At 45.2% G+C, this 13,401-nt stretch overlaps 1 protein-coding gene across 1 annotated transcript in view; it reads left to right on the plus strand.

Annotated features, from left to right (window-relative positions):
* LOC138665696 (hexokinase-1) overlaps positions 1-2,343 on the plus strand; it is a 118,837-nt gene extending 116,494 nt beyond the window's left edge. Inside the window, exon 18 of the mRNA XM_069753412.1 lies at positions 1,358-2,343. Within this exon, the coding sequence (XP_069609513.1) occupies positions 1,358-1,502 (145 nt within the window). The 3' untranslated portion in view covers positions 1,503-2,343. The remainder of the gene's footprint in view (positions 1-1,357) is intronic.
* The last annotated feature ends 11,058 nt before the right edge of the window (positions 2,344-13,401 follow it).

Consider the following 13,401-nt stretch of genomic DNA (forward strand, 5'->3'; position numbering starts at 1 on the left):
TCTTGAGCCCGATAGAGCGGAGCATAATGAGGAGGCGCTGGTGATCCACAGCGTTGAATGCTGCAGAGAGATCCAGGAGAATCAGAGAGTAGTGACCATTGGATTTAGCTGTTAGTAGATCATTAGAGACTTTAGTAAGGGCACTTTCAGTAGAGTGTAAAGATCAGAAACTAGAATGTAAAGAAGAGCGTTATCTGAGAGATAGCAGATTAGATGGGAGTGGACCAAAAGTTCTAGAAGACTAGAAATGTAGGGGAGATTAGAGACAGGTCTGTAGTTAGCAGCGCAGTTCTGGTGGAGGGATGTTTTTTTTTTAAGTAATGGGTGGATGCTGGCATTTGAAGGAGGAGGCACAGATGCAAGATGAGAGAGAGAGGTTAAATATTTTAGTAAGGTGAGCAGTGACAGCCAAAGAAAGGGACTGGAGAAAGTGTGAGGAAATGGGGTCACTCACTGCAAGGAGTCTGATAACTTCTTCTTCCTAGACCGGTTCAAAGGCAGAAAGTGAGCTAGATGAAGTGCAGGAGTGAAGAGGAGTCATGATACTAGGGGACTGGGAGAAAATTTCCTGTTGGATATGGTCAATTTTTTCTTTGAAATAATTGGCCAGATAGTTATCGATGAGGTTGGTGGTTGAGGTCTGTACTCTAGGACTGAGAAGGGAATAAAAAGTGTCAATGAGTTGTTTAGGATTTTTGTATAGTGAGGTGATGAGGCAAAAAGAGGAGGTTAGAGGTAAAAGATGCGTGGCAGATGGGTAGAGGGGATCATCAATAAGGATGTTAAAGTCCCCCATGATGAGAATGGGGATGTCACAGGACAAACAGTGTGAAAGCCAAGTGCCAAAGAGATCGAGGACCTGATGGGAGGAACCCGGAGAGCAATAGACAATTGCCACTTGCAAGGAGAAGGGTAGGAAAAGTCTGACAGTATGGACTTCAAAAGAAAGGAAAATAAGTGAGGTTCCTGGGGGTATAACCTGAAAAGTAAATTTTATTGAAAGGAGCGGATCAACACCTCCATCTGGTCTGTTGTCAGGTCTGTGGGTATGTGAAAAATGTAGGCCACCGTACGAGAGAGCAGCAGCGGCGATGGTGTCCGACTGCTGGATCAAGGTTTCAGAGTCAAGAATTTTAGGAAGTTTGAAAGAACAAAGTCAAGGATGTAGGAGAGTTTGTTACATGCTGACCATGAGTTCCAGAGAGCACATTTAAAGTGTACAGACGTTTTATGGGACAAACCTAGACCTTGTACATGGAAACTTTGCATTGTACGGTATCCTACCCCACAATGATTGTATTAATGGCATTGATATTGTGGAAATGAAGTAGATAAAAAATATTTGCTTTCTTTGCAGCTTCTCCAGAATCATGCACCAGACTGTAGTTGATCTTGCTCCAAAGTGTAATGTGTCCTTCCTCCTCTCAGAAGATGGTAGTGGGAAAGGGGCAGCTCTGATCACTGCTGTTGGATGTAGACTTCGTGATGCTGAACAGAATTAAAGATTGGATCATCGTGCTTGTGTTTTCCTGCCTTCCCAGCACTTTCATTACAAGAAGTAACTGTAACAATGATGGAACTTTCCAACTCTACTGTCTATAGGAATGTAACCATGGAGAAATAGGAGACCACCATAGGAAGAGTATTGAGTAGCATTGGCTGTTACTGGACTCCTGTCTGCATCGCTCCCCAACTAACATAACCTGCATTTAGGCCATTTATGTTTCTGTATAATTTATTCTTTTGTTTTATACTTTATTTATCAGTTTGTTGAAATTTCTTTACAGTTTCCCAATTCATTTCACCTATTCAGTTAAGCCTCTAAAACTGGATCTCATCAGCCATACATGAAAGCAATGTAATAAGCTGATACTTTATTCCATTCTGTACTGCCACCAGTGGCATTATACACGTGGATGTAGTCCTGGGCACAAAGGGCAGTCTGAGAGTGAGTAGAATCTATCCATCGGCACAGGACACACTGGATACCTTCAGTGCCAGTGGCATTTCTCATTGCTTGTATGAATAGTGTTGTGTTGTTAGTATGTATCAATTCAACATGTATGTTTTGTCAGATTGTCAGGCAAAATTCAACCTGTTCATGGGACGGCACTTTTGTAAGCTGCTATTCTTAATGGCCCCCAACATCTGAGAAGTTGTATACTTTTCTATGAATATTTTGTTGCACTGTGATTGGATGTGTTAAGGTGTGAATTTCTGTTTTTAAAGTCTGTATTATAAAAAAAAAATGCCTGACAGATTCAGTTTAGGTCAGGAGACCATATTATGTCACATTAGAGTCACTGATTGTATTTATCCACTCAATAAAGTTTTCCAATGTGAGTCTTGTGGTCCAGAGTGTTCACTGTTCTTACATATGGTAACTCGGTTATACCAAAGTAGGGTGTCTCTGACCTCCCCAAAAATCTTACACACAAATCAAATGTACTTTGTGATTTTCTAATAAAATGCTAAAAAAAAACGGAATGGTAGAGAGAAAAAGATTAATGCTAAATGCATGAGTGTTAACTTTAAAGGGAATCTGTCACTCCCTGGGATGCTTTTATTATAGATACTACTATGGGCATACAGGTAATCGAATGGTTAAACTAGTCTTACCTGTATGCCTCATAGCTGCAGTCTAGTTGTTGGGAAATGCACTTTTAATTATTTATGTTAATGATTTCTTCCAGGCTCTGGGGCGTGCGGTGCCTGGCAGAAGTCCCTGCCTCCTGACTTCATTACATTACCCCCTCCCATGTACATCACACTGCCCTGTGATGTACAGTTGCGTCGCTGTAATCCCGCACATACGCCATGCAGTTATGGGTTCCTTATCCGCCATTCTATGGGCAGTGTCTTCATCGATCTTATGCGCAGGCGCCGGAGAGCTACCGCGCAATGACTCGTCGGCGCCTGTGCAGATTCCTCCTGGGTGCACAGAGCAGGAGAAGACAGGAAGTACAAAGCTACGGATGGCACTCCGATATGCAGCATTTCAGTGTAAGCAATAGGACTTTATTTTAACAAACTAAAAAAAGTAAGTAATGGGACTGACATTTTTCAGACATTATACTTAGTGTACTGAAATTGCCACTTGATAAAAAAAAAAATGGAACTTGACACAAAGAATCCTCCCAAAAAGTACACTTCTTCTAAAATGACTTATGGTATTTTTTAGATCAGATTTCAGTGTTAAGTAACATAGTAACATAGTTAGTAAGGCCGAAAAAAAGACATTTGTCCATCCAGTTCAGCCCATATTCCATCATAATAAATCCCCAGATCTACGTCCTTCTACAGAACCTAATTGTATGATACAATATTGTTCTGCTCCAGGAAGACATCCAGGCCTCTCTTGAACCCCTCGACTGAGTTCGCCATCACCACCTCCTCAGGCAAGCAATTCCAGATTCTCACTGCCCTAACAGTAAAGAATCCTCTTCTATGTTGGTGGAAAAACCTTCTCTCCTCCAGACGCAAAGAATGCCCCCTTGTGCCCGTCACCTTCCTTGGTATAAACAGATCCTCAGTGAGATATTTGTATTGTCCCCTTATATACTTATACATGGTTATTAGATCGCCCCTCAGTCGTCTTTTTTCTAGACTAAATAATCCTAATTTCGCTAATCTTTCTGGGTATTGTAGTTCTCCCATCCCCTTTATTAATTTTTTTTTTTACATTTTGAGAATTGTTTATTTTTTTTTATAATGATTTTGCGTTAGAGGTTTTTATTAGACTCTGTCCTTTCAGGAAGTGTTTTTAGCAGGATTCTTATCAGCAAAGGCTCCGGATTACAATGGCAGGTGACACAACTACACCCAGCTGATAACACAGGATCCATCAATAACAATAGGTGAGGCCTCACCCGACCTTACTGCCTCTTCCTTCACAATGACCACTGCACACGCTCATTAAATGCTTTCAAACCAAAGATAGGATCAGAGTAGAATATAAAAAGAAAGATTTCTATATTTTTTTAAAGTTTTTTAATATAAATTGTGACATGGAAAAAAAAAACACTGCAAAACAAAGAGAACATATATATAAAAAATTATTATTATTATGAAAAATCATTATTGTTATTATTGCGGGGCAGATGTTACCAGAGGTGTGAAGGGGGTGGGGAAGAGGCATGGTCTGGAAAAGGAGCATAACTATGAGTGAAAATATTCCAGTGCTGCTCTTCATTCCCCGTGTCCTACTGGAAGGGCTTGGCAGCTATAATTATTGGTCAGTTATAAAAAATAAATCTGCATTTTTACTTCTTGTCCCATTAAACACCATTTATTTAGAATTTCATGATAAAGCAAGATCTGCCTAAAATACCTGCATCCAGCAAATATTACAGAAATGTACAGATGGCTGCTCCGATTTTTTTATGTTCTCATAACTTTAGAACCATTTGGCTCTCCACTACGTGTTACTATAGCAACAAGCTCGTAGTTCCATCTTCACACCTACACGTCATTCTCATTGGATGCCGCTAGGAAATTTATTATAGCTGCAATTCAAAGGAATTTACTATTTGTAGCAGCGACTTTCGCCTATTTTCAATTTTTGAGGTGCAATCAAATACAGTACAGACCAAAAGTTTGGACACCCCTTCTCATTTAAAGATTTTTCTGTATTTTCATGACCATGAAAATTGTAAATTCACCACACTGAAAGCATCAAAACTATGAATTAACACATGTGGAATTATATACTTAAGAAAAAAGTGTGAAACAACTGAAAATATGTCTTATATTCTAGGTTCTTTAAAGTAGCCACCTTTTGCTTTGATGACTGCTTTGCATACTCTTGACATTCTCTTGATCTTTAAATGAGAAGGTGTGTCCAAACTTTTGGTCTGTACTGTATATTACATACTGTAATATGAGCCTGGTATGGCATACAAGAATGGTTCTGCCAACGACAAAGCAGCCTGTCTTAGATGGGACCTTATCCAAACAAACAAAACTCTGTGAAAAGGTCTCAAATAGACTTGGAAATAATAAGAGAAAAACTGTTCTATGTGCCTTACATTTTTATGTATAGCAACAGCATAAATCATGTACTCCATATTTGCAGAGTGCCATTCATTGTGCTGAACATATGCTTGTACTGCAGCCATGGCACACATGCTTACATGCTCTTAATGCATACCAACCAACTTTTGAAGATGGGAAAGAGGGACAAAGTTTGTGGCGCGCAACGCGCGCCGTGGCAAATTTTAGGCCACACCTCTGACCACACCCATTCATAATTAGTCACACCCATATCCATGTCCCAACCACACCCATTTAGCACTGCTGATCACACTTTCATATACAATAATTATAAACAAAAAAATATGGCCACACAGTGCTCCATACTGTATAATGACTCCACATGATGCTCCATACTGTATAATGGCCACACAGTGCTCCATACTGTATAATGGCCCCACAATGCTCCATACTGTATAATGACCGCACATGATGCTCCATACTGTATAATGACCACACGATGCTCCATACTGTATAATGGCCACACATGATGCTCCATACTGTATAATGGCCACACATGATGCTCAATACTGTATAATGGCCACACATGATGCTCCATACTGCATAATGGCCCCACAATGCTCCATACTGTATAATGACCGCACATGATGCTCCATACTGTATAATGACCATACATGATGCTCCATACAGTATATTGGCTGCACATGATACTTCGTACCGTATAATGGCCACACATAGCTACTACTACACACGCGGCTGCGCTCCGTACATTTTGCTCTCACGGCTCCGATCCATACACCTCGTACACATTCAGCTCCGCTCCATACACCTTATACACACAAGGCTCCGCTCCGTACACGTCGTACACATTCAGCTCCACTGCATACACCTCGTACACACATGGCTCTGCTACATCCACACTGTAAACACTTCCTGACCCCACACACAAGGCAGCTTACTTACCTCATCCAGGAGCACCATGGCAAGATGGCAACCAGCCGAGTCCTCCAATCAATGGAGGTGTCGATCATGTGACCCCTGCTCCTCCCCTCCTGTGACCTCATCACAGGTCCTGTGCACACGGAGCAGCCAATATGTGGTGTGCTGTGCTCAGGCTGCTCTGCGGGTGCAGGGATGAGGCTGACCGCCTGATATTGCAGCACACCTCCCAACCACTGCGGGACAACTAATGTCCCACCCGGGATCGCGGGGCTGACTGTCAAAATCGGGACAGTCCTGCTGGATCCGGGACGGTTGGGAGGTATGACACAGATATCAGGACAGTGTCAGCCATTATCATATTAAACAGTGTCAACTATCATAAACTACACAGGGTACACAGCAAACACAAAACATACCCAGTTTCATTAGGTAGGCATGCACAGGAATGCAGATCTCCAACCAGCCGCCTGCAAACCCCCTTACACACATCAAAAATGTTGCTTTTTCATCATACTGACACAAACAATTGAATAAAAAAATTGTATGTCAAAAAAATGGTATAAATGAAAACTACAAACCATTGCTGTAATCAAACAGACCTGACAAACAAAACAGTCTTATCACTTTTACCACAGGGTAAACCATGCAAAAAATAATAACTAAATTGCTGTTTTTTTTTTTACTCTGCATCTGAAATACCTGATTTAATATCGATCAAAATACATTATGTACCCCAAAAAATCTTCAACTTGTTGCTCAAAAAATGAGCTTTCACACAGCACTATTTGCCAAAAAATGGAAAAGTTGCATCTTTCATAATATGGAGATGAAAAGACATGAGATATCCGTGTCCGTTTGTCACATCCTATCTGTGTGCTGTCCGTGTTTCCGTGTATTGAAATAATTTGTTTCAATTTTAACCCTATGACTTTTAAAAGGGACACAGACAGCACACGGACGACATCTGTGTGCGGTACGTGCAGTGGCGTAGGAAGGGGGGTGCGGGGGGGCGGTCCGCCCCGGGCGGCACAATGCTGGGGGCGGCCGGCGCTGCAGGAGAAGAAGATAAAAAAAAAAAAAAAAAAAAAGACGCCCCTTTAAATCTTCGGGCGGCGCCGTCCGCCGCCACGACCAGGGCCAGCTCCCCCCACCCCCGGGTCCCGCCCCCGCCCCCCGCTCTAATACTCACCTCTCCTGGTTCCTGCGGCTTCAGCGTCCTCTGACTCTGCGACGTCTCAGGGCAGAGGGCGCGATGACGTCACTACTGTGCGCGCCGCTCTGCCTCTCTGTCCTGAGCGTCGCAGAGCCGGAGAGACGCTGACTGCACCGGACCTGCGCTGGGAACGGGAGAGGTGAGGATTTTACTTTTTTTTTTTTTTTCTTTATGTCTGACTGTCTGGGGCTGGGGCAATGCTGGAGACCATGGGGCAGATTGCTGGACACACTGGGGCAGTACTGGAGACCATGGGGCAGAATGCTGGACACACTGGGGCAATACAGGAGACCATGGGGCAGATTGCTGGACACACTGGGGCAATACAGGAGACTATTGGGCAGATTGCTGGACACACTGGGGCAATACAGGAGACCATGGGGCAGATTGCTGGACACACTGGGGCAATACAGGAGACCATGGGGCAGATTGCTGGACACACTGGGGCAATACAGGAGACTATGGGGCAGATTGCTGGACACACTGGGGCAATACTGGAGACCATGGGGCAGAATGCTGGACACACTGGGGCAATACTGGAGACCATGGGGCAGAATGCTGGACACACTGGGGCAATACTGGAGACCATGGGGCAGAATGCTGGACACACTGGGGCAATACTGGAGACCATGGGGCAGAATGCTGGACATACTGGGGCAATACTGGAGACCATGGGGCAGATTGCTGGACACACCGGGGCAATACTGGAGACCATGGGGCAGAATGCTGGACACACTGGGGCAATACAGGAGACCATGGGGCAGATTGCTGGACACACTGGGGCAATACTGGAGACCATGGGGCAGAATGCTGGACACACTGGGGCAGTACAGGAGACTATGGGGCACAATGCTGGACACACTGAATACTGGAGACCATGGGGCAGATTTCAGGACACATTGAGGCAATGCTGGAGACCCTGGGGCAATACTGGAGACCATGGGGCAGATTGCTGGACACACCGGGGCAATACTGGAGACCATGGGGCAGAATGCTGGACACACTGGGGCAATACAGGAGACCATGGGGCAGATTGCTGGACACACTGGGGCAATACTGGAGACCCTGGGGCAGATTGCTGGACACACTGGGGCAATACTGGAGACCCTGGGGCAGATTTCTGGACACATTGAGGCAATGCTGGAGACCCTGGGGCAGACTTCTGGACACACTGGGGCAATGCTGGACACTGGGGCAGATTGCTGGACACACTGGGGGTAATATACTGGACACACTGGGGCAATGCTGGACACTGGGGGTAATATGCTGGACACACTGGGGCAGACTGCTGGACACACTGGGGAAAGGCTGGACACTGGGGCAGATTGCTGGACACACTGAGGGCAGATTGCTGGACACACTGGGGGTAATATGCTGGACATACTGGGGCAGATTGCTGGACACACTGGGGGTAATATGCTGGACACACTGGGGCAGATTGCTGGACAACATGGGGGTAATATGCTGGACACACTGGGGCAGATTGCTGGACAACATGGGGGTAATATGCTGGACACACTGGGGGCAGGACTTGAGGCATGGGCAGAATGTAGATACGGGGCATGATTGGAGACACGGGGCAGGATTGGATCATGGGGCAGGACGGATACGATGGAGGCTGGTGGGGCAGGATGGGGAGATCATATGGGGTAGAATGGATACTCATGAGGGCAGGATACGACAACATATGGCTGGAGCCAGGAATGAGATAAACGGGGCCAGGATGGGGAATAGTGTTACCATAGGGGATAATTAAGGGATATTATTACTGCAGTGATGTATTTATTTTATTTTTTGAGTATACTGTTTTAAATGGGGGGGCGGTCCTGTTACTGTGCAGAGTGACACTATATCACCTTTTTTTTCTTCATGTGGTGTAATGTAGAAGTTGTGAAAAATTAAGTAATGTGTTCTGCAAGCGGAGCTCGAGATAACTGTGTTATTTCCTGCAGAAACGAGTCCTGGCTGGAAGGAATGATGGCGGTCTGTGCTGGATGAAAGATGAAGGACTTCACCTAGAGACGTCACTGGTGAGTCAGTGTTACCTATACACTGACACTATACACTGTATACTATATAGAGGTCCTGTGTATAATGTCACCAGTGATCTCTGTATTACCTCTACACAGACACTGCATACTAAGTACAGATCTCCTGTGAATACTGGCACTTATGGTGATAGTATTGTGGTTTTTTTTTTATTACTGATCAGTATTGTAGTATTCAGTCACTATGTGGTGGTAATATGTGGTCTGGAAATGGTGCGGTGGTATTTGTCCCTTGTATGTAGTATTATTCGGTCACTATGTGGCCTGGTCATGGTGTGGTGGTATTAAGTCACAGGTGTGGCATGTGGGGGTGACACCATTAGGCCCAGTTTAAGTTCTACAAAACAGGAAAACCATTTTTGGTAACCTTTGTGTGTATTGAGCTGGGGGGGGGGGCGCCAAACTCGGGATCAGCCCCGGGCGGCAAAAGCTCTAGCTACGCCTCTGGGTACGTGTTTACACGGACCCATTAACTTGTATGAGTCTGTGATCCGTGCAGCTGCACAAAATCTCACATGTCAGCATGTTTTGCACACGGACACATGGTCCGTGAAAACACCCTGACATATGCAGAGACCCATTCATTTCACTACACGTACCAGAGCCACTGACGTGTGAAACCGGCCTAACACTGGTCATAGAAAGAAAGGTCACAAGGGAGCAGGAGACTCTATATGTATATACACTAAAAGCTTTATAGGAAAGTAATGTGTATAGCTGACATTAAATGTATAATGACCAGGGGCGGATTATAATAGGGACAATCTGGGCGGTAGCCCAGGGCCCAGTGGTGAGGGGGGGCCCTGGGCTACTGCTCAGATTGCCCGCCGCCATCAGGGCATTACTGCCCTGACTCGTATATGGGCCAGGTGGGCAGAGGGGGCCCGCATCGGGCCCCGTCTCGTCTGCTCACCGAGCCCCTACCGGCGCTGCGGCAGTTTCACCTATTGACGTGCGGGCGCGATCCAATAGGAGCAAGAAAAAAAGGGAAATGAGAATAGAACTATGGGATTAAATTGGTCCGAATGTAATCTGATTGTTAATCGTATTGCATTCATCCTATTTAATCGCAAGTAGGAATGAGCCCTTGCAGTGTAAGTCTATGGAGCAGCAGAGCTAGGCCCCATGGGCATCTATCCTAAGAGAGACTCCCGATTCGTGCATAGAGTGGGCCGTTTTATATATATATATAAGGAGCGCCCACTAGAGCCGTGGGGTACTCGGGCCGGGTCGACGGTTCTTAAAGGGATGTGTCATGGCAGCAGTGACCCCGTGGCTCTGGGCATCCAATAAAAGTGTCAATGAAATGAAAGGGGAAAAAAATTTATAGGGGATTTGTTTGTGACACCACCTGTGGTACTCGGCTAGGGATGGCCGACGCTGCTTAAGCCTAGTTTCACATTTATGTCGGTATTGGGCCGTCACAAATCGTCGGCGCGACGTACCGATGTACGTTTGTAAGTTTATGCATAAACGTTCCCTTGAACGTTTTTTCAAAACTACGGGCCGCCAAAACCCGACGCATCCAGTTGAGCGACGCATGCAACATATGGCCATACATCACAATGCGTCGCTAATGCAAGTCTATGGTGCAAAAACACATCCTGCGGGCAACTTTGCAGGATGCGTTTTTTTCTCCAAAACTACACACTGTGACGGTTCCAAAACAATAGAAATGTGAAAGTAGCCTAAAGAGTCCGCTGGGGCTGATGGTGATGCAGCAGAGTTGTTACAGCTCTCCACAGGTAGAGCTTAGCCCCAGGGCAGTGATGGTGTTACATGTGATGATGGATGTTGTGGTGCAGGGCAGGTGACGCAGTAATAATTCAGAGGACACAGCAGGGTGCAGTTCCCACACTTTTACTCACGGTTTGAAGTGCAGGCCGGGGCACTAGTTACAGATGACAATGGAGGTCCGGGGAGCCTGGAAGCAACTTAGGATTCACTAAGCCAGATGGGTTTTGAGGCCTCCTTGCTGCGCTGTCCTCTGAGGTCCTTGCTGCCTAAAGCTATGCTCAGTCCTCTGTTCCTTAGTGTTCTGAAGTACTTGCCCGTATGGCAGGCAACTTGAGCTAATTGCAGGTGTCGCTCCTTTATGGCGGCTTTGGGCTCTGATATGCTGCTGTGCCTCTGCGTGTTAGATGGGGTCAGGAGACCTGCAGTCTCCTGCCCTCCGGATTTAGCTGCCGGGACTTTAGTACCCATGCAACCATGGACTCTGGTGTCCGGTTTCTGGCACTCAGTACTGGGGTGAGCTTGGTTGCAGCTCCACTCCCCAAGTTCCCTTTTACTGCTCTCCTCTCTCCTCTGTTCCAGACACTGACTGACTCACCCCTCCTCCAGGCCAGAACTTATAAAGCAGCTCCCCTGAATCCGGATTCAGAGCTCCCCCTTCTGATCTGGAGTCAAGAAAGGTGTTGGATGTGAGTGTTATCTAGACAGGGAAACCCTCCTTGCTTCCAGGCATGTCATCACCCCCCTGTGAGGGAGGCAATGCCACTGTGGCATCCGGACTCCTGGGGTGCTATACGCCTTGCACAGGCGTGTCCTATGGAGGACAGAGAATGAACTTCAATCCAATATTGCAGTCAGCATGCAGCCAGCGGGTAAGGAAAGGGTGAATCAAACATCCAAAAACCCCGCCTCCATGGCTGAAGATTGTTCCCTCCAAATTCAGGTGACAGTGTCACTTTAATTAGGACCCCGACTGCCATAGAAAATCCACAGCACTGTGATTGCGCCTCCCTCTCCTTCTCTCTACACCACCTAGGTGCTGTGGGTGCTACGGACTGTGGTGTAAAAGGGCTTAAGCTGCCAGTATCAGGGCGAGCTCCACTGCCGGTAGTTGGGGCAGAAGCGGGCTGTATAATACACCAGTACGATTTCCGCACATCTTGTAGGTGCCCTGACAGCACCAGCCTGGTGAAAATGTGCACTATAGAGCGGGTACTGGAACCTGACTGTGATGTACATGTTAGATGTTTCTCGGGAACCAATATAAGTAATTGGTATAAGCAGTTTCACCCTTAAAAGTAATCTGTCAGCATGCTTTGTTATGTAATCTGAGAGCAGCATGATGTAGGAGAAAATAATCTGATTCCAGTGATGTGTCAATTAATGGGCTGTGTTTTGGCGCTTCAATACAATCAGTGTTTTCTCAGCAGAAGATTATCACTACAGGACTAGGTGTCTCGTGTCTCCTAGTCCAACCACTGTCCCCAGCTCTGATTAGCAGCTTTCTGTCAATATACAGTGTACACAGTAAGCAGTCCATCAGTGGTGTGGACGGGGTTATACACAACTCAACATCTGAGCTCTGCTAGATCTGCTGAAGAGAAAACTGTGATTCTATCCCACCTGCTGCACCCAGAAAACTAACTGATACATTGCTGGAATCAGAATTTCAGTCCCTACATCATGGTGCTGTCAGATTGCATAGCAAAAAATTGTTGACGGATTCCCTTTAAGGCCCAGTTGTAATATCACTGTAGCTCTATCACTAGATGTGACCTCCCTATACCGGTATACCTGCTGCTGTGATTCTGCAGAAGTGTTATTCACAAAACTGCTGTGTACATGTACATCTACATCTCCTGAATGGTATTACTGCATATCTTCTATACATATAAAAGTGAGGTTCTTAGCGCACATTTTGAGCAAATTGTGCGAGCCCATCTGCCAACGACAAGGCGACCTCTTCAGATGGGACCTACACTAACCTAACACTAACTTATTAACTATCGGGACTCTGCCTCACAAATCTGTTATTATTATTACTACACTTTTTATTATTTATTAAAAATGTACCTTTTATCATTTACTTTTTGATTTATTAGTTTTATCACTTTTATTACTCTTGTGACTCTAATAATGATATTACTAAGGTCCCTATGTCTAAAGCTTTTGATCCAGAAGAAGGCAAAAACCCCAGGACACATTCAGCCAATTTGTGTCACTGAGGGAAAATTCCTTCTCGACCCCGGGAAAAGGCGATCGGTCCTTAAACCCTGGATCAAACCTAATTATGTTATTACTAGTTATCTAATAAATATTACAGTGCTAATTCTACTACTACTATAGTTATTATTATAGTGTATAGGGGTTTGTTCTTTTTATAGGTTTTATATCTATTATTTACGTCCTGCTATCTTATTACTGTACTATTCTAACTTTTCTATAACTAGTTCACATTACAGCACTGATTGA

Source organism: Ranitomeya imitator, chromosome 2 (genome assembly GCF_032444005.1).
Source record: "Ranitomeya imitator isolate aRanImi1 chromosome 2, aRanImi1.pri, whole genome shotgun sequence".
In the NCBI taxonomy this organism is placed as follows: Eukaryota; Metazoa; Chordata; class Amphibia; order Anura; family Dendrobatidae; genus Ranitomeya; species Ranitomeya imitator.